The sequence below is a fragment of the Amaranthus tricolor genome, chromosome 7 (genome assembly GCF_026212465.1).
Source record: "Amaranthus tricolor cultivar Red isolate AtriRed21 chromosome 7, ASM2621246v1, whole genome shotgun sequence".
NCBI classification, from domain to species: Eukaryota; Viridiplantae; Streptophyta; class Magnoliopsida; order Caryophyllales; family Amaranthaceae; genus Amaranthus; species Amaranthus tricolor.
Genome location: NC_080053.1, coordinates 16,966,985 through 16,993,040, shown reverse-complemented (window position 1 = coordinate 16,993,040; position 26,056 = coordinate 16,966,985). Strand labels below are relative to the sequence as shown.

Sequence of the window (26,056 nt, the reverse complement as noted above, 5' to 3'; positions counted from 1 at the left end):
GAGGATAAAGCTCTAGTTGATAACGTGTTAAGATTTAAAGAAAATAAGGGAAAGAAAGTAGAATAAATATACATTTGCTACTACACAAATTCAAATATATTTAGAGGTTTGTACCGAATAGTTATCTAAGTAATTAGACATTCACCTATGTGTGAAGGTAATAAATGCCTTTCGTATTAAACATATTCAAATTTTTTAATAAATATTCGTCTTTCTCACCTCTTGATTTGTATTGACATTTTTTTTATCAATTTTTTTACATATATTAATTTTGTGCAAAATTAAATATATTAGAAGAATGTTATTTTTAATTCTTTGCTATAATTTCATAAAACAAGTAGTAACCATAGCAATAAATACACCACAAATAGAAACTCGTACAAAAACAAAACACCAAAACAAAGCCAAGCGCACCTATTTGCCAAATTTGAATTAAGATTATACTTCATTTTTATATGCGAAAATCCTATGGATTAATATGTATTTTCAAAATTGTTTATGTAAGCCAACTAAGTTGTCCAATTCTACTACTACACTGTTTTTGAAAATAATAAACAAATAGTATTAAAAGTAGGCTGCAGTCGTTCAAAAATATAGTTTTTTACATTTATATTCTAAAGAATTTGTTATCACCAGCTAAATTTTCAACTCTTATCACTCGATCAATAATCTTTGCGCACTATAATGAAATACACAGTAACAATAGAACTGAAGTACACGATTATATTGTATATTATGAAAGGTAAAGAGCTACAATACACCAACAATGAAATCAACCAATCCAAACTACAAGACAAGACAAGGAAGTTACACTCTGTAGATAGTTTGCCATTTTGGCACCACCTAAACCTTAGAATGGGAAAACATTTAGCAATAAGTCTCATCCTCTATTTTTTTTTCCTTTTGAAATTCTGTCCACTAGACCAAACATTATTTGTCTCGCAAAAAATAATTGAAGCAAAAATTTTCTTGCTTTTGGTCGTTTATAATGCACTAGAAAGATTTGGTGTGTAACCCATAGCTCGTGCGGAGATACAAGTTGAGCTAAAACTAAACTTCAGCTTATTAATATATAGTTCTTAAGCAATACACTACCTATGTCTTTTTAATACTTAGTATAACAGTGAATGTTGGATTTTATCACATTGCTTAATCATTTCAGGTCATTTACCTAGGCTGGTGCTAAAGTGCCAAGCTTCCAAATTGTTTATTCCAGCTTTCATATATACCAAGTTCATTAGGTGAAACTGACGGCCTGACCTCCTGCAATGCATCTTTAAAATCCTGCAAGAAATAAGCAGGATGAAGACTTTGTTAAATTTGAAAAGACTAATCAAGTCAACATGAACATTGAACACTACATCTCAATCATTTTCCTGACCTGTAGCGTTACTGGTCTCATGTCCTCCTTGTTTAATTTTGTAATTTCTATGCCATGCTTCAAAGCATCTCTAAGTGGGCCCATGGAAGCATCCTTTACAAGATTTTTCATGTCCGATCCAGAGTAGCCTGGTATAGGGGTGAGATATGAGTAGGGGGTGAGATTTGAGTGTAAAGAAATGAAGAAAAAAGAAACATCCAGTCCTCTAATGTCTCTCGAAATTCTTGAATATAAGCAAGAAACCTTCAGTTATTTTGCATATCATATCCATGTCCTCCCTCGAGAGTCTAAACAACCCATCTTTTTCCAGGAGATTTTGTACAATCCAGGCTCTTGCTTCTGTAAAAACAATAGATATTTTTATTAAGTGGTCAGTGATATATGCATAAAAGAGGCAGCAATCACAAATACGGACCTGCTGATGGAAGTGGTATATACAACCGTTTTGTTAGTCGCCTCCTTGCTGCTTCATCAAGTTCTTGGGGCCTATTTGTCGCTCCTGCATAATGTACATTTTTGAGATGGAAATTGCTTCATTCACCATTCAAACTATAAAAGAGATTTCTGGGTACACTGCTTGAGCATAAAGAGCTCTTTCTGTCCTTATGGACACGCAGATGCCACAGGGAAAGCCTTGGTATCCAAGTACATTTTCAATATCAACTTAAAAAATTAGACTATTATTGGGCATGCTTCGAGTTATATTTCATTGCTGATGCGTCATCTTTCAGAGAATATGTACTTCAGAGGAGCTATATGTTGTCAATTGTACCCTTTTGGACACTAGAATAGAAAATCACCTATTAGTAGAATCTGTTCATTTCCACTATCAAAGCCTTCCATCTCTATGAGGAACTGTGTCTTTAGTCTCCTACTTGCTTCATGCTCACCTTCTGATTTACGCTGTCAAAACATAAACCATTTAAAGATTTCTTTAAAATAGCGGATGTTATGTTTGTATGTGAAACTGAAACATCTATAAGGCTGTACTTAGACTTAGTGTGATGCATTACAGATGAAATTGTGAAAGTATAAAAATGGCAGTATTGTCTTAATAAGAGCAGAATAAAGATGAAATTAAGTAATTATCTAAATAATATGGTCCATCTCAGAGACCAGCATTACCTGTGATAGAAGGGAATCTATTTCATCAACGAATATAACAGCTGGTTGACGGCAACTGGCGACTCCAAAAAGTGCTCTCACTAGCTTTTCACCCTCCCCTATCTACATATACCAGCACATATGATCTCAAGAAGCTTCTACTTATAAACTTGCTTGTATAGTCGCATGTAGATTCAATTTCAAGGACAAATCCAACAAGGATTAGTAAAACAATGGCTGATCAAATCTTTATAGCTTCACAATGACAGGTGCCAAGGAAAGATGATTAGTTTCTAAGAACGGTCAAGAATGGTTGGCAAACGATTGTTAGCTGGAGCTGTTAGCTAATTTGACCAGATGGACGTGTTGTTGAAAAGCCAACAATTTAAGCTAGATGTTATGGTTGTTAGTTGTTTATTAGAGAAAAAATATGCCAAAAAGTCAAAAACTAATGTAAAAGCTACCATTAATAGCTTTTTGGTATTGGGTTAATAGCCATTTGCCAAACATTTTTTTTTGTTGTTTGATTGATCAAAAAGCTAAAAAGCCACAAGCCAACTAAAAAGCTCATTGCTAAACACCCCCACTTTTATAAGAATTGTTTATCGTCACAATTAGCAAGAAGGATTAAGGTCAAAACACTCGAGCCATAACCAGAAAGCTACACTTAAGAATGAGCAAGTGATGCTCCACGTGTCTGATACAATATCTTTCCATTCATCAGAAATTTTAGATTCTTAGTGAGAAATGAAATGTCAAAATAATATATATATATATATATATATATATATATATATATATATATATATATATATATATATATATATATTAAAGGTGGGAAGAAAAAGCTAGGGTCTGCAACATAATTGTAAACCTGACGAGCTTTACAGTTACAATAGCGTTTCCCATAGCTTTCAGCAGGCGGTAAACATAATACAAAATATTCACTGCACAGATCTTAAGGTTTAAGGCCTGGAACATACCCACTTGCTAGTCAAAGAACTAGCAGATATGTAGAAAAAGGTTGCCTTAGCTTCTCCAGCTATAGCCTTCCCTATCATTGTCTTGCCAGTTCCCTGAAATGAATGGAGCAAACAAAATATATATAGCAATTCTCTTTACACTACAAAAAATGAGCTATGTTACTCACAGGTGGACCAAAGACTAGTAGGCCTCTTCCTGGAGCACGACATCCTTTGAAAATGTCAGGTCGCAACAGAGGCCAAACCACCATCTCCATCACACATTTCTTGGCATGGTCTAAACCAGCTGTAAAATAAAATACTCAGTACAAGTACCATGACAAAAACATGCTCAACAAGTACTTCAAAAGATAGCAAATTACCAATGTCCTCCCACCGAACATTGGGGTCTCGATCCATGATCTCATTACTAACGTGTTCAATAAGACGAGGCTCCAAATTTCTTAGCTTCTCTGGTAGCTCCCCATCAGGACCACACAACATTTCCAAACTAGAAAAAAATACCAATTGAGCTATTATTAGCAGATAAAAGTTTCCTTCTACAGTTAAGTGACGAAGGAACTAAGTTTCACTACGGAAGCTTTATAATATCTGAATGATGTCAATAGTTTATCACATCAACATTTTGAATGCTAAATCATGGACAAAGTCAGAAATTTAAACTAGGGGGGCAAGTAATGGATACACTAACAAAATAGTTATAGTTAAATAAGCGACATACTAGCAAAATAATTAAATAAAAACAAGTTAAAATTCTAATGTTTTTAAATACGAAAATTTTAAAATTTAAGACAAAAGTCTGTTAAGTTATAACAAAATGTTAAATTTATACAAATGTGAAACACAAACCTTATGCTTATATCTGATACTTTGACCAATGAACTTTACTTAGTTTTGTGATATTTAATCGGCCCTTATATCATATAATGTAAATTAGTATGGGGGCCGAATTAGAAATACAACATGCGCACGTTTGGACCAGAAGTTGTGCGTCCCCCAGCCCCTAGTGGGGCTTCGCCGCTATGCTAAATGCAAAGTGTTATTAAAACAAAGAAAACAAAATAACGCATCTTAAAGTATTATGATGACTAGGGATAAAGCATGATCACAACTAGAAGCATGTATCTATTCAGAATAATATAAAAAAAATATCATGGTGTCTCTTTTTTTGAAACAAAAGATCGAGACAAAAGTAAAAGGCATTCCTCTAAGACATGGTTATAAGAAAGCAATTAGGAATGTCAAATTTCTACCAACAAAAAATGTTAATTGTGAAGCAATAATTTGCATGATACTAGTTCTCAATATAAGTTTAATAATACATATGCAAAATAATAATACCATTTTTTGGTTGAGTCCTCTAAAGCATCATCACCCTTTCCACCATTTCTTGCGGTCATTCCGGTATTGTTCCCATTAGACCTTATCGGAGGAATAAAATTACCACGAACTCCACGACGTGATACACCATAAGATTTTCCACCATAATAACGAGTGTTGGAATTGTAATCATTGTGGGGAGAAAGAGAATAGTTTGGTGAACCCCCCAATCCTCTTCTTTGCTTCATTTCCATTTCCTGTCATTGGAAAGAGGATATAGAGTTTAACAAAAGAATCTAGAAGTAACACTAGTTGTAATATTTTGTGAAGGAAGTGACCATGATTTCAAATATGTGCTTTCAAAATAGTGGAATTCCAAGGTACCCTTGCCAACAACTAATGGATTAATCACAAGATGTAGGCTTATTTAGATGATACCAATTTTGTTTTGGCGGTAACAAATGCATTCCCTGAGACTTCTCTGTTGGTATCCTTGTTGTTCAAAGGTGATCGGATGCATTCATTTCTGGGGCTCCTTGTATCCATATGAGGGCGCTTTACTCCCAAATGGTTACCAATTGTTCTTTCTTCTTCAGCATGAGCAAGCATGGAGTTCCCTCGAGGATGGTTTGATGCATAAACCTTTTGCAAAACATCAATGTCATCAAAATCATTATTTTTGGATGTACATGAGCTACTTTGACCATCATTATTTCTGGACATCTTGTTGTTTCCCTCACTGGTGCTTCCGGGCATGTTTTTAGTCAATCTGACATTCGTATCCTGTTGGCCTCCCTGCATATGGCCAGGATGTGACAAAATGAACATGGACTACTAGGACTGTAGGCAATAGAAAATCTACATCATACATACACATTAACTCACGGATTTTATAACTTAGCAAGGTGCTTTGGCAGACAATTGGAACACTTTGATATGAATTAAAAGATTTAGCTTTTATAATTTAGAATTCCGAAGCTACTATTACAAAAAAAACAGGAGAGATGACTATTTATAAATTGAAACAAAATTGTATAGACAGCAGTGAGTCACTTGAAGCAAAAAATTAAACGCCCCTTATTGAATACTTACCACTTCACTTGTTTCCGCTTTAGATGAATGCTGTGTAAGGGCTTGAAAATACTTTGATTGTATGATCTTGTCAACATCTACATTCATGGAGAATATTTTTCCTTGAGGAACACCTGCGGCTTCAAATGCTTGGCTGTCACACAAAAGGCACATATATAAGCAATAGTATGCAAAGAATACAAATCTCTACGGGATGATAAATGTTGATCTAGTTGGAGAAAAAATGATTAACTATATATTCTTCCAAGAACAATCTCAATGAATTTCGTTTGATCTTACAATGAAATGCAAAAATAAATGAAGCATCCCTTAGCACCTTATTGTACCATGTGTTTAAAATGTGTGCAAAGATTTATAAAATTTTGCCTGTAATACATGGCTTCAAGAGAGTACTGTACAACTCTCCATTCGCAAGTTAAATCTTGTTCTCATGCGTGCATAATGCAAAGATACGGTTTAGGTCATAATTGTAATTATGCTTGCGAAACAGATTTACCATTCTCTTGATGAAGGATGATCACCATGAAAATCTTCTTGAATGAGGTAGCTTTAATGGAGAAAAAGGGCTGTTGGAAAATGCTATTGCCTATAAATTAGTCATTCTACCTCGAATATTCTCGACACCTTTTTATCATACAAAGCTTTCACATTTTTACTACAAAGTTCGAGATGGTTACTAGTTTACATCATTACTAGTGGGCACACACTAAGTGTGGGTGAGTGTGTTAACTTGAGGACGATTTTGATTCTATGTTGTAATCTAGATACTTCGGAAATCTATTTCGTGACACACTAATCCAAACTTCAAAACAAAAAGCATTTCCTCTTTCTAATTACCAAAGTTTTTCCATAAAAGCATATAGTTTCCAAAAGTCACGACCTATATTTAAGTTTGCGGTAAGCTAAAAAATGTTTACAATACACTAGATACACAATGATGCGGTCGTATCTTTTGCATTATTCATCCATGTGAGATCAATACTTCTCAATGGTGGCAAACTAAACATACAAATTGTAAAATAATAAACACCACAATAATTAGCAACGTTTATATCTTTATAAGAAGGGTGATAAAAAATTGGAAAAATTACCTAGAATAATCCAACCTTTTCATGATTTTCCTACAATAATTTCACCTATTGATTAACCATGAATAATCCCAACTTTAAGGGGTATTTGCCTATAGCAAACTCGGGTAACCGGATGCCTGCTATAGCAAAATTTTATATTTTTTAAAAAAAAAAGATAAATAAAATAACTGCCAAAAATATGTTAAAAAATGTTTAAATTCTTTTTAGAATTTTTTATGTAAATTTTCAAAATTTTTCTCTAACTTTATATTTATTTTTAGTTTACTTTTTTGGTAAATTACCTACTATAGCAGGTCATCCGAATACTTAAGTTTACTCTAAGAAATTACCCTATAAAGTTGAAATTATTCATGATTATCAATAGTTGAGATTATTATAGGAAAATCATAAAAAGTTTGAATTATTCTAGGTAATTTTTCCTAAAACATTTAGATTTACAAGAGAAGGGCAGCTTATTTCTGGTTGGTTCTTAAAGCATGTCAATACCAAACAGTTTCTAATCTTAAGATGACCACACTTGAACGCCATTTTTCAGGAGTCATTATAGTATCCTTGGAAATGCCTCTTCACCTCATGGCTTAAAAATGTCCTTTTTCTTCATAACTTGTATGATGTTCAACTATTCCTCCTCGGATTCAAGCATTTGCTTCCAGATTAATACCAAACAGTTTTAATCAACAATGTGTTGTTAACAATATCCTGTTATAATAAATGCAAACCAATAATAAGAACTGTAAATTTTAGACCACTATTACTGAACTGCTAACCTCTTAAACCTTTCACCATTCAAGTTCTTTATATCATATTTGTCATTGACTTTAATTTCTACATGACAAATTACTTTGAAATGCAACTGTATTTGTTAACAAAAAGTCATTGTTTTGTTGTAATTAATCATCGTCATCAAAGGGGTATCACAGGCATGACGACATCGAGAAATTGCTCAGGGCTCCAGATTCAAGGGACAAAAGACTATTTACATTTTTAATGTATCTTTATATATAAGGACAATGTCAATGTTGATTGTTGAATTTAAAAATAAAAATATTATCATTGAAATAATTTAAAATTTATTGGTTGCATTTTCGTTTGAATTATTAATTAGTTATTGAAAATATAGGATTGTGGTTTTGTATAATGTAGTAGCTTTATAAGACTTAACACAGCCATAAGTATTCAAAACGACTCATCAACATAATACTCTACAATCATTATTGTTCATTACCAATTCAACGACAGTAGTAATCAATTTTGATTTTTTTTCACAAACAAACGAAATCGAAATGCAGCTCAAAGTAACCAAATGAACTCGTAGCCGCAATCAATTTTCTTGTCATAATTATTATCGAACTATGATAATTACTAAATCAACCACAGAGAGTTTTCATATTAATACTTTCTCCCAAATAGATAGGTTGCAAGATTAGAAAAACTGAAAACTGATAAATTTAAATTACCGATCGGAACCAGGAGTAAGTTCACGTCGAGCAGCAGCAAGCTTGGATAAGGCATCGCGACGAATAGGATGAAGAAACGAAGCATCGACGTCGTTTTGAGAGTGAGATTCAAGGAATCCGAGGAGACGAAGATTGAGAAGATGTGCGGAAGAAAAATCACGATTTTTTGAAGCCAAATCAGCGCCGAAAATAAGAGATTGAAGTCTTTTGACATTAGTATCAACTTCTTTTCTCCAATTTTGTTGGTTATCTTCCATTTCTGCTGGTTTCGCCATTTTTCTGCGTGTTTGAAGCTTGTTTTGTGACTGTGAAACCTCTAAGGTTGAGGATGAATGGAAAAATATCGCAAAATTGGTGTTTCCTTGTTATATAATTCCCGCCAAATAGAATTTTGTAATTGGATAATTGTGCGTGTCCGTTTGCGCCACGTACACTTATAAAAAAAAGCACCAAAGTATTAAAAAACAAATGGATAGTGAAATGAGCAGTTAAATGATAAGGGTTTGCTTGGATTGAACATAGTTATTTAAGAGTGAAAAAGTTAAAAGAGTAAGATAAAATTAAATAGATATGCAAATAAAGTATTTGAAATAATTATAAACTAAGTAGAATGAGAGTAAATAAAAAATTTAATTAAAAGAAAGAGGATGATTCTCTTCATTTGAAGGAAAAGTATTCATCCATTCTTTCCTGGAGTAACTTTATATCCAAATAAGGGAACTTATTGTTATTTCATCTCTTTTTATTAGCTTGTAATCAATTTTTCACCTTTCTAATAATCAAATTCCATTAATCTCCTATTTAAATAGTTTTGTTTTTTCTAGTTTGAATTTTATTTACTCCTTAAATATTTATACTTAATCAAAGCAAGCCCTAAGAAGAGAATAAATTTGTGTAAAAAATTTAAGTAATGAAAGTAAGACCATTGCTCAAAATGAAAAAGGTTTAAAATCATAAGAATAAAAAAAAAATGAAAAATTGTGCTAATTGTGATGGACAAAGCGTACTAATATCCCTCGTTCGAGTTCTTTGGTTTTAAACATAAAAATTATATGTACCTCTCATTTATGTGAAGTTGTAATGATTTTCGGTATTAAGAATACATCTTTGTTATTACTAATTGTGGAGCCGTGTGCGACGCATACAGTCCCCCAAATTACACAAGCGAATTTTCAAATGTTATTTTATACATTTTTTTAACAATACAAATGAAAACGTTAAATCTCAATGTCGTAGTACGAAGAGAGTATAATGACATCTTATTAGCTGAAATTGTCTTGCACATGCAACACGAAACATATACGAGGAAAATTACTTGCAGCAAGAAAGATCTTAGTTTTACAAACATTCAAACGCTATGCAATATTTATTTTAAAATTATTGACCAATAAAATTGTGTGTAATTAAAATTTTCACTTGGATTAAATATGTGCAAGTCATTAGAACTATTAATTAATGGTTTATCAGCAAATGATAAAGAACAAGAAATATACAAAGCTGAAAATTCAACAACAGCTAATTGATCGAAGAACATGAACCTTGCATTACATGGGAATTCCTCAAAAAGACTATAAGCGGCAAATGATTGAAATCTATTAGTAACAAGTATGAACAAGGGTAATCAATATTACCCCTTGAATTCCTTTCCTAACCAACTCTTTTAGCTTCTTTTCCCAGCTATTATCTAACCTTGCTTATAATGTTGATGAGTTTGCGAAGATAATGGTGCATACAGTCAATTAAGAAGCCCCGAAATATAGTGAATCCTGTAAAGAAAGCAATGTTCATCAACATTTGTCGAATGAATTCAAAATTGTAAGATATAAAACACTCGAAAATTGAATGTGAGCTCTGGTGAGCATTGTGAAAAAATTAAAATGCCCAAACTCTCAGAGCTAACCAAAAGAATGCAACAAATTGAAATCCATAGAAAAAACTTACAAGGTTAGATCGAGTGTAGACTCCATGGTTCCAAATAAAAGGGGTATATTTGAGTAATGAAAAGAGAATAAATAATAAGAATAATACCAATGTATTGCAAATAATATCCTCCACATATATTGCAAATGTCGATAAATATATAGTCGATGTCATATGGTATATATAACAACTTAAACAGTACGACAGGAATAAACTTCATGACAACTGGATCCTATCATTTTGCTTTACTCTCCAAAGTATGGGGCGACAAACCACATTATACTAAGTTACAATTTAGGGGTTATATCCGATTTGCAATTAAAAAAGAAAGAAATTTGATTTTAAAATCTTGGGTACCGATATGGTTCAATACTTTAAATTTTCATTTTTATAATTATTTGATTCTAAACCGCAATTATAAATGTTTGTAACCTTATTTAGTTTGTACCAAAGTATCAAAGCCAAAAATGTTCGAGGATCGCTTTTAGTATCAGTAATTGGGTTTAAAAATTAATTTTGCTAATATTTACATGTATCTAAATAGTACGGAAAAGTAAAAAGTAGCAAACCCACCAAATGAAATTGTTTTAAAGTAGCTTGGTCCAGTTTTAGGTGTTGAGAGGTTTGTTGCAATTTGAAAAAAAAATATAATTTAACCTATATTTCAACGCGGTTTGTTTAACGTATCAAGTTGCACCGTGCTCACTCATATTTGTAACATTGCACAAGAATAACTATAGAAGAGCATACCTGATGCATCCTCGCCTGCTCCCTGAAAAGTAAGCTTTGATAACTCTGTACATTATATTTCAAATAACAAAGTCTCAATGAATGGTGGAATGAGAGTAGAGTTAACACCTGTGAGTAGATTTTCCGAGCAGCTTCTAACTGAGACATCTTTGTATCCAATTTGTTGACCATCTCCAGAACGTCTTGTGTGCCAACAAATTGTACAAATCTAGTAGATAAAGTTGCAATACATCAACAGATATACTTGATAACAACTAATAGAGCAATGCACTTATCTTTAGACTCATTAGCATACCTATATATCTAGTAAATCCCACTTATAGAAGTTATGATCACGATTTCGGGAAGGTGAATAATAAAAAATATAACCTTATACAAAAAAATAAGGAGGTTGCAGCAAGTGAGCCCCTTAGCTCAAGAAGCACTTATCTTTAAAAGAATAATAAAAAATATGCTAACCTCTCAAGAGTTCACCACGTTTCAGCATTTTATTTTTTTCGACCTCGAGTTTAATTGATTTCACAGCCAAACCAATTTTCTCCTCTGCAACCTTTAAGTGAGTAACAAAAGGTTTACAAGTCCAGAGGTTTGTGGTGCCATCATAAGAAACGAGCAATTCACAACTGCCAGAAGAACACTGATCAAAATTATTATGATAAAAAACCGATTCCTCTACATTCAAAAATCTATAAAATGCAAATCCTCACAGAGACCGTCTAGGAGACAATTGAACTCGATCAATGGATAGTTGGATACCACCTATGACTATACCAAGTAAAAAGATATCTAGACACTGCATGCATTGTTAAATGCAAACCAAACTGGATGACTTGTATAAATAATGTATATAATTCTATCTAACCATATAGTTTTATGTAAAAGATGTATTAGAATTTCATGAAAATTAAAATACATAATATATATGTTTAGTGCAACCTAATGGTGTGGGACTTCAAAAATAATAACCAAGAAACAGAAGCAGTACCACATTATCTAAATTACACTCTACTCCATATTTGCGAATTCTTTTTTATTTTTTGACTCTATATCCATTCGCAAATAGTTTCTATGCCTTCATCTTCTATTCACTCTTCTAACAGAAAGTTAATGTAATTCCATCATCCTTGGATAGTCAATGTATATCTCATTTATTTATCTATGGTTTAGGCAGTGCACAGGACCAAGACAACGCGTAGCATAAGCATGGTTGTACTGTCACCAGTCACTAAACGCCATATGCTACTTAAGCTAAAGATGACATATAATACCCTTAGAAAGTATGTTTTGATGGCCCATTTGATTGTGGATAGTTGGTACTAAAGGGTGGTAATGAGAATAATTGTTAGTGTAAATTTTTGTTAAAAAAACATATTATTCCCATGGTGACGAAACTTTGATGATAAAAAAGTTTTTTTCTTCAAAATTTTCATTACCTAACCCCAACTTTTCTCAATCAATCTGTGTTGCTTATTAACTAAAAAACCATGTAACCAAATACTACAAGATGCAAAAGAAGAACATTTCATCTCCATATCTTTCCCAAATTAATTTCCAATGATCAGAATTTCTCACCTGGCCTGCTGCATTTAGTGCCTTCATCCACTTGTGAAGGCTAGGATATTTCTTCGCTGCAACAGAACCAAGTACAGCAGCTCCCAGTAGTACAGATTCATTTTCTCGAGGAAAAATTACCGGGTATCCTTTGAAAGATATAATGGGTTAGAAATGCAAAAGTCATTCTAAGATATTATTTGTACTAAGAAAACAAGAATATTGCATTATCATGAGAATAAAACATTGACATTGCATTTGCAGTGTGCTCATATGACATATATCATACTGAAAAACATTCCTGCTCATAACGCAAGTTGAGCTAATAATGATATAACTAAATTTGGAAGGGTAGGTGAGAATTGAGTATTGTATCAATTACAACATGTACTATTTTTTTCAAGATCATGAGTTTGATTTTCATTGCCCTCCTCTCTTTTACTTAGCCTATCCTGTACTCATAATATATATTTAGAAGGTAGGCTAAAAATTGATTCATGATAGTTTACGCTGTGAATTTATTATGAGTGTTTTCATGCTGGGACAAGATAACTGTGTTTTACCACTTCCAGTCTCTGCAGCAACAAATCTATCATTTCCCGATGATGGATGGAATGCAAGATGCCTGAACGACAAGGTAAAATCCAGTAAGTCAGAAAACAACATGGTGCAAACAGTACCATCCACACAATCACCCCAACTCCTTTCAGAGGATTTTTTACCTAATGACATATAGGAACAGAGTGCAGACAACCTTTAGCCAACAATTATAGAGGCCATTTGTTAGCAAGTGTACTATTCATTTTCAACAGAGAGTAGACAACAGCCAAAAAATTAATAAAATACAAATAGATCAATTCCTTTTACAATTCAAACAAACAACCTCACAAGATTAATCATACACAAAAATTAAGAAATAAACCCTATCAAATCTAAATTTATCAAAAAAAAAACAAGCAGATCATCAAATCTTCAAGAAAATAAAGAACCAAAAGTAATACTTGAACATTTAAATATTTTAATTAAGTCAGCTCACACAACAATTGTAGCAAACGAGGTCATCAATGAGTCAATCATAGCTGTGATAGCTCATCGTTAGGTCAGGCTAGCAGCTCACCTATCACCATTCAAACCAGTCGCGACACCAGCTTGAAGAAAAAACGAAATCACAGGTACAAAATCAAAAGCGACACGTGAAGGATGAAGATTAGAAAATCATATACAAAACCAAAAACAAAACCAAAAACAAAACCAATGAAAATCAAGAGAAGAACCGAAAATTAAACCAACAAACTATAAAACAATTAGACAAGCATAAAATGAACAACTTCACAAACTAAACCAAAATAACATGAACTAAACCCAAAAATCATTAATCTATCGGAACAACTTCTTTAACTCATCTTTTCTATTGCGTTTTTAATCCAATTCACTTCTACCTCTCTACAACAATCAATTACCACATATCAGAATAGCTCAATTAAATTCAGGAAGTAAAAAACGAACCTTTAATAATCAATTGAACTTTAGGTAGGAATTGAATGTAAGCCATTGAATAATGATGTTGCTGCTATAAATAGAGTGTTGGAGGCGCCATTCTTGAGCTGTGGGAGGAGTGAGGCGCCATTCTTGAGTTGTGGGAGAAGTGAGCCGCCCTAAAAATCTCTAGAAATAAATGAAGAGAGAAGGTGAGAGATGGTAGAAGAAACAACAAGAATCAGCATTTGGATATCCTTGCTTGTGGGTATTAACAAGTAGGTAGAAGAAGAGAGGTAGGATGTAAAGCAAGAAGAGAGAAACGTCTGTGAAGGGAAGTAGTCCAACAGTTAGCAATTAAAGGGAAGAGATGAAATGGCAGGTGTAGGCAACATGTGGCAGTGTATGTCTGAAGTGGCAAACCATGTGGCAAAACCACTGTTCATGATGAACAGTATTACTGCTTTGCAGGTATTTTACGTTAGAGGATTAACGTAATGATTAGGGCTGCCAAAAGTTAGTCTAAGAGCATCCTTACTCGTGAACTAATAAAAGGCTCATTTTACTATTTCACAACTTTTCTCTCTCCTAAAAATTTATCTTTTAACTTAATTTTATTAACAATGATCTCTTTTGAAAGGTCATTATTCTTTCTTTTTTATTTTTTTTCTACCCCACCATAATTTCTCAACTTTAATTTATCTAATATTTATCTTTATTTTTTTATAATAATATTTTCATGTACAAAATTAATATAATTTTTTATTTGATTCAAATAGATCTACTTTTTTATTAATTTAAAAAATAATATTTTAATAAAACTAATATTTTTTTAATAAATATAAATACAAACATTAATAATAATTAAGGAAAATTCGCTAAATTCAAATAAAGATTATTTTTTAATAAATATAAATGTAGACATTAATAATTTTTTTAGGGATTTTTGAAATGATTATTTTGGTTTTTTTTTTAACAAAAAAGTAGGAAAATAAGAAGAAAATATGTAAATAAAAAATAATGCCAAAAAATATCAATATGGGTCTCATTTTATAGATCTCGAAAAAATATGACCGTTGGTATAATTTTTTTAAAAAAAAATTAATTAAATACGAAAATAGCCGTTAATTAAAAAAACCGGGTATTTTTTTGCACCCAATCACAACACAGCAGGTGGAAGTAGGGGCTGACGCGTGTCAGAGCAGCAGGGAGCTACTTTTCCTCACCCAATCAGAAGCCGACACGTGGCGAAATTTTTTTTAAAAAAAATGGGGTGACCGTTCACATGAATGGGTCACCCATTGGCCCAATTGCCCAATCTTTTCCCCAATCCACCTATTATTAGGTCACCATTATATGCATTTTACCATGACTTTGGTCATATGACATCTAAAAAAGTCACCATTATTGATGCTCTAAATCGTAAATCACATTGCTATAAACTCTATATTTGTTTATTTGTCCGATTAAAATCCAAAAAAAAAATATGATTTGTTTCTTAAAAAAATTACGGATTAACAGTTAAAGTCTAATTTGTAAAAATATACACTAGACTAAATGTTAAATTGTAATTTTTCCGATTTGACTATTTAACAGAAAACCAAAACTATTGAACCATATTTAAGAAAAATCAAATAACTTAAAAATCAACTCATCTCATCTCATATGAGTCCATATTTATAATAGGGAGGCTCATTAGTTTAATTATGATAAAGAAAAATCATTTCAACTAATAGAAATGAATAAAGAAATGTTCTATTTTCATATACTCATTTGTTCCAGGGTAATTGAGATGATGAGTTGTTTTTTGAAAGATGATTGATTGATGTTGTATTTGGTGGAATTGAGATTATTTCGTCAAAGTGGAGTTTTGTTGTGTTGTAGCTCATTATCTCATATGTTAGTAGTTTGATGTTAAGTGGAATATATAGTGCTTGGGTAAGTATGAAGGCTATTTTCAAAGTGGTAAAGATTAGAAGCAATGGGGGCTGCTGACTCGATCAGAGCTGTAGGCCACTCGACCCAAGTAGCATAGCTCGACCTGGTCGAGTAAAGGCCAGCCTTGAGCACGCGTGATTCTTATTTTGGCTATGTGATGCACATGGTTTAATTGTTTTCATCCTTTGTTCTTAACATTATAAATACTCTTTGTAAATATCATTAATTTATTGATGTATTGTGAGAGATTATTGTAATATTCTTGTAATCCTTCAAGAAGTGAGATTGATCTAGATAGACAGCGAGTCACAAATTAGGGTTCATAGGGTGTATATTAAGGGTTTTCAATTTTTCTTTGTAATCTCTATAATTTCTAATCTCCATTGTTAGAGTTGGATTAAATTATATTTTTAAACAAACTTGGACAGGATAACATTAGCTCTTATGCACACAAGTCCTCTAAGCTCTTGTTTTACATCAACCATATTACACAAAAGTGTAATCAAACTATCTGCTTTGTTAAAAGGCTTGTTATGAGGTCTTAAAAACATGCGAAGTATGCAGGAAATTGTGTTGCCTTTAATGCTGTTATATTATTGTTTTTATCATTCAAAGAGTATGATAAAATAAATCTAAGTACTCATTAGCTTACTGTGCGTGCTGAGTATGGCTGGCACAGCTACTTAAATGGTCGTTAATGTCCGTGGGGTTGTTGTATTTGTGCACCTCTTATCGGATGTTTTTCTACTTGTAGATGCTTAAAGCCACACCCAAAACAAGTTACATTAAACTTTTTTTTTTTTTTTTTTTTTTTGCTAAATGGTGTGTAACTATATCAATCAAAAGCCAAGAACAGCAACATTTGTAATTCATTTTAAAGTAGTTCATTTAGAACCGAAAACTAATTTTCGATCTATACTTGTTTTGAACGTCATGTGTGGTTATTCTTGAGGGTAAATTTACTATTGCTTGATCTTACGCATATTAAATCCATGCCTTTCTTGTTTTAATTGCTTTTGTTTTACGTGATTCTATATTTTCGAATTTTTAAATTAGAAGCTATTGTGAAATTGGATCGTTTAGTGCGCTTCCTTATTTTACTAACTTTTGCATTCATGCAGATCATCGCAACCATGAAGGAAAAATACTCTACATTCAACAAGCTATCAGTCAAGGAAAATATCATAAGTTCAAGATAAAAGTGATAGAAAAATCTAGGCCTTTTCAATCACTTGGAAAAAAAAAACCAAAGCCTTGTGTTCGAAGATGAAAATGTATGACTCTAATTATGCCATATACATTTGCATACATAAAATCTTTAAACACGTTCTAAATATTAATCTTATTTCATTGTTGGAAGATGAAATTAAAGCATATAAGGACCTAATTCAACAAAATAATGAATATTTTATATCAACCCCACAACACGTAGTGTGGAAGAGAGGTACCATTTAAAATCAGGCGAGTACCAGATGACCTTAAACAGTCACACAACCCACCAACCCACTAGTTTTGCATCCCAGTTTCCGGTCCGCGCTATTATACAATTTCAACAATTTCGCGCATGTCCGATGTTTATAACAAAATCGGTAGGCGCATCATTTTTTGCTTGTTTCTTGAATGATCACCCTATCACTTATATCAGGCAGTACCCTTTGTTATTCTTATGCTTGGCATGTTTATATATATCCTAGGTGTTGTCCTTTTCGTTGGAGATACTCGCACTATTAATAGAGCTTATGATCAAAAGAATACCATTTTTGAAATTATAATTATAGATCATAGGTATTATCTTACCATATAAAACTTTTTACAACACATTTTTTTAATTAGTTTTTTTACAACACATTTTTTTAATTAGGTATTTATCATAGGTATTATAGGTATTATGTATTTTTGATTTCACTTCTTTCTTCCTCACTTCACAGAAAAGTTAAACCTAAATACTTACTACAATATACAAGTTATTTCTCCATGCCAACACCTATTACTTTGTTTGCTTAATAATAACTTATTTTACGATTATTAGAGTTTTGGATTATCAACCACGATGTCGTTAACAATTAAGACAGCACCGACTGGTGAAAAAGCAGATTTGCTAAGACACTAGTACAACAATCAAAACAATGAAGCCTACCTCACAAGTAAATTATGCTTTCCATTTATATAAGGCTTCTTCTCATGTAGGATTACTTTATGAACGCAAAGAAAAGCTTCTAAAGAGTTTTTATTTTTATTTTTATTTTATTTTTGTAAATTTTTTCAGTTCTCTGTGTGTTTAACTCTTTGCAAATTTATGCTTTTTTTTATTGTAACGTATTCAGGGTTTTCGACATGCTTAAGTATGACCGACAATATCAGAATACATTTAATGAAATCATTGATAACCAGCTTAAACACAAATACAACACTGATGTTTCCAAATTAAGGACATTAAAAACAGCCGGAATTACCGTTCTCAAGGAAAAATAAATTACTTTCCGCAACGATCAATATTTTAGATCTAAGTTTAGTGTTAATGGAAACTTTAATGGTGTGGATGTTAGCACCACGTTCATTGTCAAATATGATCCATCTATTTTAAAGTCTATTTTTAAATGATAAAATATGATGACATCAAACAACCCTATTTGAAACATATTAATAAGTAACTAAATAGATTCTCATGTGAATCACGGTTTATTACTTTATTAAATAAAAAACTACTAATCTTATATATATAATTAAGTTATTACATGACTCTCGAAAATAAAAAATGAAAAAAATAAAAGAAAAAAACATTATAATTGTTATGATTGGTGTGACTTGAGTGCACATTTGGTGTGTGCATTCATGTGGTGACTCTTGGGATGGAATCCCATAAGTATGTCATGAATGGGTGTATTAAGATGAGTCTTAATATTTGTGGTTTATGATGATGATTAAGGTATGAATTAATGAGTTAATCAAGGGAGTTATGGGACTTAATGAAGAAGTTCAAAGGTTTAATTCAAGATGCTCAATTATGCAAGTCGAGCAATACTGTCAGAAGCCCTCTGAAGTGTCGAGCGAGCTTCAGAATGGGTCGAACGAGCAGACAGAATGCAACCAGAAACTTCCTGTAGTTCGCTCGACCAGGCCGCTCGACCGAGCGAGCCTCTGCTTTGGTCGAGCGATGTCTCTGATGCTCCTAAGATACAGTTTTTGACTCTTCAAGTTCTTGGGGATGTTTCATTATCATTTATTCGTAGCTTTAATATACTTAATGTTACTTAGTGTGATTTCTCCTATAAATAGAGAGCTCTCATTGTAATGATACACATCCACAAAATATACCCCAAGCCAAACACTAGCCTATATCTCTTCTCTATTGTAATTGTCCATATTTGAGAGTTCTTTGAACTCCTTTGATAATATAAGAGATACTACACACCGGAGGACGTAGCCTTAGTTGGGTGAACCTCGTTAAATCTTTCTGTCGTTTTATTGCTTTACTTTCTCCTACAAACATCGATATCATTGATAGCGTAATTTGTTTGTCACTAAACTTCATATACTCGATCTTGGCAATATTAGAGTTTGAAACACATTGTTCGAACTCTAATACATCATCGTTTCAATAATTAAAATAAATTGATAAACTAAATAATAAAATTATCCATAAAACTTTAATAGTTAACAAAAAAATTTGATGTTGCAGAAAACTTATTAAAAAATACGGACATCAATTTTACGCAAGAAACACAGATTTATCTTATTAGTCAAATAGATTAGGTCGCTATGGAGTTTGACTAACCTAAATTCACAACATCAACATGTGTTCCCTAAATAACCAGTAGTAACTCCAATGAACGATAATATAATACTGAGGATCAAGTCAACTCAGAGTCAGATAGTGGAATTATCTCCAAAATCAATATCTAGTCAAAGTCTAGCAATGAATCTCCATCCGATCTACGCAGCTAAATACCAGCAGTCCAAAAACACAATATAAAGTTTAAACTAATAACATAACTAAGGACGACTAATACTAGATAAAAATACTAATCAACCAAAACCAACATATATACAATATCTAACCAAATCACAAAAAACTTATTAATAAGATCAGGGGAGAGAAGGAAGACGGCAACACATACTCTAAAGGAGGATGCGGTCAAAGAGTCCCCCGACTCAAAACTGATCCTGCGAAGAAGTTTTTTTTCTGTCTTTACTCGCCGACTTGCACCATAAGTTTGACCTATAATAATAATTAACAAATAAATATACATAAAAAATAAGCATATAAAATTAAGCATACAAAACTAAACATATTAAATAAAGGAAAAGTAAAAACTAAGTAAAAAGAGTCAAAGAGCGATATATGAAAGGTAAGGGAACAAGGACATCAACAAGTAAAGGGAAAGTCTCAGTAATCAAAGATATGAATACGACGCTTTAAGGACCCCTATTCCTAGTCAGGTCCGCAGAGAGTTATAACTCATGCAGGTCCCTTTTTATATGTTCCTCCCATGTTCTCTTAGGTCTTCCTTAACTTCTCTTATTCTCCACTATGATGCTTTCGATCCTTCTTACGGGGGCATAATATGACTTTCTTTTCATATGTCCAAACCATCTCAACCTATTTTTACGCATCTTTGCAGAAAAAGGGGCAACCTAACTTCTCTCTGATCTCCTGGTTCCTTATTCTATCCATAATTGTGTGATCGCACAAGCACCTCAGCATACGCAAATCTGTAACTTTCATCTTATGTTCAAACGTCTTTTTTACTGACCAACATTCCGTCCCATACATCATAGCAATTTACCTTTAAATCTACTAGGAAACTTCCTATCACATAGCATCCCAGTGGCAGCTCGCCATTTAAGCCAACCCGCTTGTATACGATTAGTAACATCTCCATCAATCTCTCTATTACTCTGAATCATCGATCCTAAATACCTGAACTTAGTCGTACATGCAACAACTTCACCACCTATGGTCACCTTAGGTTCACTTATCGACTCTGTCCCACTAAAGTAGCATCGCAAATATTCAATCTTCTTACGACTTATGAACAACCCTTTATCTTCTAAAACTGCCCTCCACTCGTCCAATTTTCTATTAACCTTCCCCTTAGTTTCTGCTACCAGCACGATGTCATCCGCAAATAGTATGATATCATGTTGGTGACAGACTCTAAGGAGGAGTATGATATATAAAAAAATCTTGTCTATTTAATGCTCGTAGTACGTAAATTTGTATAAATTACTATCTTTTGATACCAATTAGATGGGTGATTATATTTTTAAGGTTATTGTTTTCTAGTCAATAAAGAGTTAATTGTACATGATAAGAAGAGTATTATTTAAATACAAACTAACAATTTTTAAATTGAATTCATATAATTTGTTGTTTTCTACAAGCATTTGACATTTAGCATATCTCTTGAATAAATGACATGTGGATGTTTACAGCTCTTTTAATAACATTTATGATATGATAATTTGTTAGAAAATCTACTTTTTCAACAATGCTTCCATACAACGTAGGATCTAACAAAGTTTTTTAAAAAGAAGATAATCTCAAGTTGAGAGGTAAAAGTGTAACAAGCCTTTTAAACTTTCATGCCACAAGATTGCAAGAGCGCTTTAGTGGTGAAGTTCTCTAGGAAAGGACTCTTCAAAGTAGCAAAGCTCGACTTCATATACCTGTTATGCAAGTACATACTAATACACTGCAACGAACAGCCTCCGAGTATGGCTTTAAGTAAATGAAAACACTGGGTGCAACAGCTGAAGTGAAGAGCACCACCATGGCATAAGGCACAACTAGTAATTTAGAATGAGCCGCAGGTCTTCACACCAATTATCAAAGCATGATTTAGTAATGGAACTACCATAGTCGGTTCCAAAAGAATATTACAGCCACAGTATGTATCAACATGAAACAAACACTTTCCTGAGACACACTACAGTTATCCTAAATCTACAAAAGTATCGATATAGAAATTTCTATGAGCATAACAAAACCTTCATAAGCATTATCACATCAACACTAAATCACTCTTGCGATCTTTAATATTGCAAAGAAAAAACAAAGGCCAAAAGCTTGACTTCACCCACTTGAGCAGGTGCTGCAAATTTTGCATGTACTTCATCTTAAGCTCAGTCAGGCAGAACCCGTACTCTATGCCTGTGACGAAAGAAAGTTCATGTAAGTACAAACAATCATACAAATTAACAATCAGGAATATGTTACACTTTCTCTACCTCTTTAGTTTTCCTACAAGTAAACAATGTTACTTAATTACATTTTAGTTGAACAAAAACAAATCGGAAAATATGTGGATGAGATGAAGACATAATGAGTTTGTGGATGAGATAAAAGTATAAACTTGTGAATGAAATGGAAAGAGAAAATGTTAGACCATCGCCAAAAATAAAAATGTTGCAAAATCAAAAAGAAAAGTCATCATAAAAACACTAGCAAAATCAAAGGGAAGAGGGAATATTGAATTTTTATCATAAAAGGATAAAAAGAACACCTTGTTGGCAATGTTATTGGACAGCCAGTCCAATCCCTCATATAAACCTTCACCTGAAGTAGCACATGTGCTTTGGATATACCTACGAAAAATTAAATTCTAAACTTAATGCTCTCGAAGTTCAATTCCAGTTAGGGTATACAGTAAGGAAAAACATTGTAATGCAAAGCACCGAGAAAAAACTTACCAGTGACGCTGGCGGAGGGAGTGGAGACCAAGTTTGTCGGTAATCTCAGCAGCAGTCATTGCATTTGGAAGATCTTGTTTGTTGGCAAATACCAGCAGGACAGCATCCCTCAGCTCATCCTACATTAATGAAGTGGTCACAATATCCATCAATCATTAGAGAAGAAACCAACAAAAAAATGTTCAATTTCAAATTGCAGTCAGTGCTTACTTCATTCAACATCCTATGCAGTTCATCCCTCGCCTCAACAACACGATCACGATCATTGCTATCCACCACAAAGATGAGACCTTGGGTGTTTTGGAAATAATGCCTCCACAAAGGTCGAATCTAGAAATTCAACAAAAGCATTACATAAACATTATCAAGCCCACGACTCAGGAAAAATACCACAATGAAAGTTGTTAAAGTGTTAATGCAAAAGTAGATGGGAAATGTGGGCACTAGCATGAGTTCCACATTTCTGTAGCCAAAAGCAGGGAACTCACAAAGACACCCATATTTATCTAGCTTATGAAGACGCAGAGTGCAAATTCAACGGCTAAAAATCAGTACTCGACCATACATAAGCATTCTCCGTGTGTTTAAGTAGATAAGCTAATCAAGGTATGAGGACTATATTGCACAAACTGATTCTTTCATTAAAGATGGCAAAAGAAATAGCAAGCATATATAGCTTAAGCTATAGTAGTGAGCACACGACGGCAAAAGTTAGCTCCACAAGCATTACACATTTTATAAGATTAATGTTAGTAGCTTGAAGAAACTACCATCTGCAACAACATGCAGCATGGATAACATTACCATTCATCAAAAGAGAATAAATTGTAAGACAAGGCAATGTCACTTATGATCCAAAAGTGCTGCTAGAAGAACAAGTAAAGAGTATAACATTGCTCATTAGCATACACATCAAAAATGACAATAGATCAACACATAACTCGAGTGGTCATAAATGAGTGATAGTTTCTCCTTTAATTTAGGCAGCTGAAAAGCTGAAAATTTAACCAGCTACACAGCCTTAAGATTTTTCTTATTTAGAAGGGCAGCAAGATATGAGGCAAGCCACATATGGATAGCTTTCCATCAAGATATAAAAGAAAACATGATTAAAATCAGTCTCAGATCAATGTGGCTTATAATTTTTTTGAGTGCTTGAGAGTCGGTGGAGAAAGGATAATCAGCACAACACCATCAATAAGCACAAAAATCTGAGTATACTTCAGCTACATTCTTCTGCTAAAGAAGTAGGTTTTTTTTACAAACAATTTTACACTTATCATGTAAAGGGACATCAAAAGTGCTGCCAGACACAAACCAGAAAGACAAGGAAGCAAGATTATTACAGCTCAAGATAGCATTGACTGATGACAGAGAAAGGAAGACATGAGTGGAAGAAAAAAATTGCCTTTCCTTGCCTCACACAAGAAAATATCAAACAAGATGCAAAAATAGCTTATACTCATACCAAGTGCTGTAAGTACATCAATATCCTATTAAGTATTAGAGCCTAGAGGTGTCATTGATTAGTATCTAATCGTCAATCACAAGACAAAGTGAAAGTGTAACTAAGGAATGGAAGTGGATCATTACCTTGTCTTGACCTCCAACATCCCACACGGTAAAGCTAATGTTTTTGTATTCAACAGTCTCTACATTGAATCCTATACAGGTAACAAATGGAAATCGTCAACATTCTTGCTAAGATCCGCATGATGAACAAAATGAATACAACATGAGCGAACAGAACAGTGGCAAATATAATATTAATCACTCAAACTATCTTTGTAAAACCGAATTAGAGCAATCAAATAACATAATCGCTTAACATTTTGCTAGCAATGCACAGAATCAACTCAATATGACATCACAAGCTAAAAAAAGGAAAATAACTCAAGATCCGATTTCCCCATTACCCAACAGTAACAAAAGGTGAACAATGGCACATAATCCCTCCACTTCATTCGCAGCTGTGGAAACTCTTTAGTTGATTTTCTGATCAACCACATGGCTCGTTATCAAATACTCCATCCTATAGATTAATCTGCAATGTTTCCACTCCCTGAAACACTACTTGATCACTACAAGAGATCAAGAAAAAGTTTACATTTCGCAAATATGCACCAGAAAACGAATTTAGTCGATTGGCTCGAACATGGACAAGGTTACTAAATGAATAGTTCTAAACAAGCTAAATTGCAATCGGAAATTGAAAGAAAAGTTAATATATCCAACATAACATGGAAATTTCATAACATTATCAAGATATAATCATCATTCATCATCAAATCTAACAGAACTATTATAATGAAAATCTAAAAATGCAAAAAAGATTCAAATCACAGAACAGAGTGAAGAATCTCACCAATAGTAGGAATGGTAGTAACAATCTCTCCAAGCTTAAGCTTGTACAAAATAGTGGTCTTACCAGCCGCATCAAGACCGACCATCAAAATTCTCATTTCTTTCTTCGCAAATAACCTACTGAACAACTTTCCGAACGAAAGCCCCATTTCCCTTCAAATCTACATCAAATTAGAAACAAAAACACACAAATCAAACCTAAAATCTTCGCGATTAACAAACACAGCAACGGATTCTAAAAATTTGCGAAGAAACGCTAGATCGACATGAAGAATCGCAAGTTTCGAGAAATCAAATCATAACGTTTACCGAATTTTAAATTTATAAAGAAAGATCTGAAATTGGTTGATTGAAATGACTGAAAATCTGAAGAGAGAGAAAGTGAGCTTACATAGAGGAAAGAGAAAATTAGGGGTTCAACAGTGGACGGCGGGCAGAAGATGGAAGCTGCCCGAGTTTGATGTTACAACGATATCAACGGTCCGTCAACAGGACATGTGATTGTGCTTGCGAATTTATAGACGGGTCGGGTTTGACATAGGCACACTTGAAGGCATTATAATATTAACAAGTTTTGTATGAGACCGTCTCATCGTGATACAAGCCCATTAGCAAAAAAAAATAGAAAAACTATGAAATCTAAATTCACACTTATCATCATCACCATCATCATATCCAATATTCCGCTCGAAAGTAGGGTCTGGGTGAGAGAAGGGGACAGACAATTCATACCCGTTTCTTCCTTCACAAGGAAGACTAGAGGAAATCGGTCAGTTTTACCCCATATAGTAAGAGCCTTGCAAAATGAGGATATGAGTGGCAACATTGTCTCAAGAATGCAACTACTAGTAGAAAAAGACAACACAAGCAGATTTTAGGTTTATGTGATATCTCAGATTAAGTTAAAAAAAAGGATTGATAGACTACTCATATCAA

General features: G+C 33.1%; 3 protein-coding genes and 1 long non-coding RNA gene across 6 annotated transcripts; all 4 read right to left on the bottom strand.

Moving 5' to 3' along the window:
- Positions 1-703: 703 nt before the first annotated feature.
- LOC130817844 (ATPase family AAA domain-containing protein FIGL1) lies at positions 704-8,983 on the bottom strand. The gene is made up of 13 exons (XM_057683786.1): positions 8,429-8,983; positions 5,881-6,013; positions 5,227-5,583; positions 4,810-5,045; positions 3,831-3,958; positions 3,636-3,754; positions 3,469-3,561; positions 2,507-2,608; positions 2,182-2,284; positions 1,797-1,880; positions 1,625-1,720; positions 1,382-1,509; positions 704-1,284 (listed from the first exon to the last, which is right to left on the bottom strand). The coding sequence occupies exons 1-13, from the start codon at positions 8,701-8,703 to the stop codon at positions 1,183-1,185; spliced, it is 1,956 nt and encodes a 651-aa protein (XP_057539769.1). The 5' UTR covers positions 8,704-8,983; the 3' UTR covers positions 704-1,182.
- Positions 8,984-9,824: 841 nt separating this feature from the next.
- Positions 9,825-14,547, bottom strand: LOC130817843 (uncharacterized). Of its 2 annotated transcripts, XR_009043867.1 has the most exons (6): positions 14,156-14,547; positions 13,213-13,274; positions 12,671-12,798; positions 11,558-11,721; positions 10,370-11,306; positions 9,825-10,194 (listed from the first exon to the last, which is right to left on the bottom strand). It is a non-coding gene; the product is annotated as an uncharacterized LOC130817843 (long non-coding RNA). The 2 variants fall into 2 exon arrangements; XR_009043866.1 differs by having other exon boundaries at positions 9,825-11,306.
- A 6,122-nt stretch (positions 14,548-20,669) lies between these two features.
- Positions 20,670-21,839, bottom strand: LOC130818559 (uncharacterized). Its single transcript, XM_057684723.1, has 3 exons — positions 21,734-21,839; positions 20,851-21,165; positions 20,670-20,776 (listed from the first exon to the last, which is right to left on the bottom strand). The coding sequence occupies exons 1-3, from the start codon at positions 21,837-21,839 to the stop codon at positions 20,670-20,672; spliced, it is 528 nt and encodes a 175-aa protein (XP_057540706.1).
- A 41-nt stretch (positions 21,840-21,880) lies between these two features.
- On the bottom strand, positions 21,881-25,634 carry LOC130817842 (ADP-ribosylation factor 1-like). 2 transcript variants are annotated; one of them, XM_057683784.1, is made up of 7 exons: positions 25,512-25,634; positions 25,122-25,281; positions 24,350-24,420; positions 22,967-23,086; positions 22,757-22,875; positions 22,570-22,651; positions 21,881-22,217 (listed from the first exon to the last, which is right to left on the bottom strand). In XM_057683784.1, the coding sequence occupies exons 2-7, from the start codon at positions 25,267-25,269 to the stop codon at positions 22,212-22,214; spliced, it is 546 nt and encodes a 181-aa protein (XP_057539767.1). In that variant the 5' UTR covers positions 25,270-25,281; positions 25,512-25,634; the 3' UTR covers positions 21,881-22,211. The 2 variants fall into 2 exon arrangements, with proteins under 2 accessions (XP_057539767.1, XP_057539768.1); XM_057683785.1 differs by having other exon boundaries at positions 25,430-25,570.
- Between the last annotated feature and the right edge of the window lie 422 nt (positions 25,635-26,056).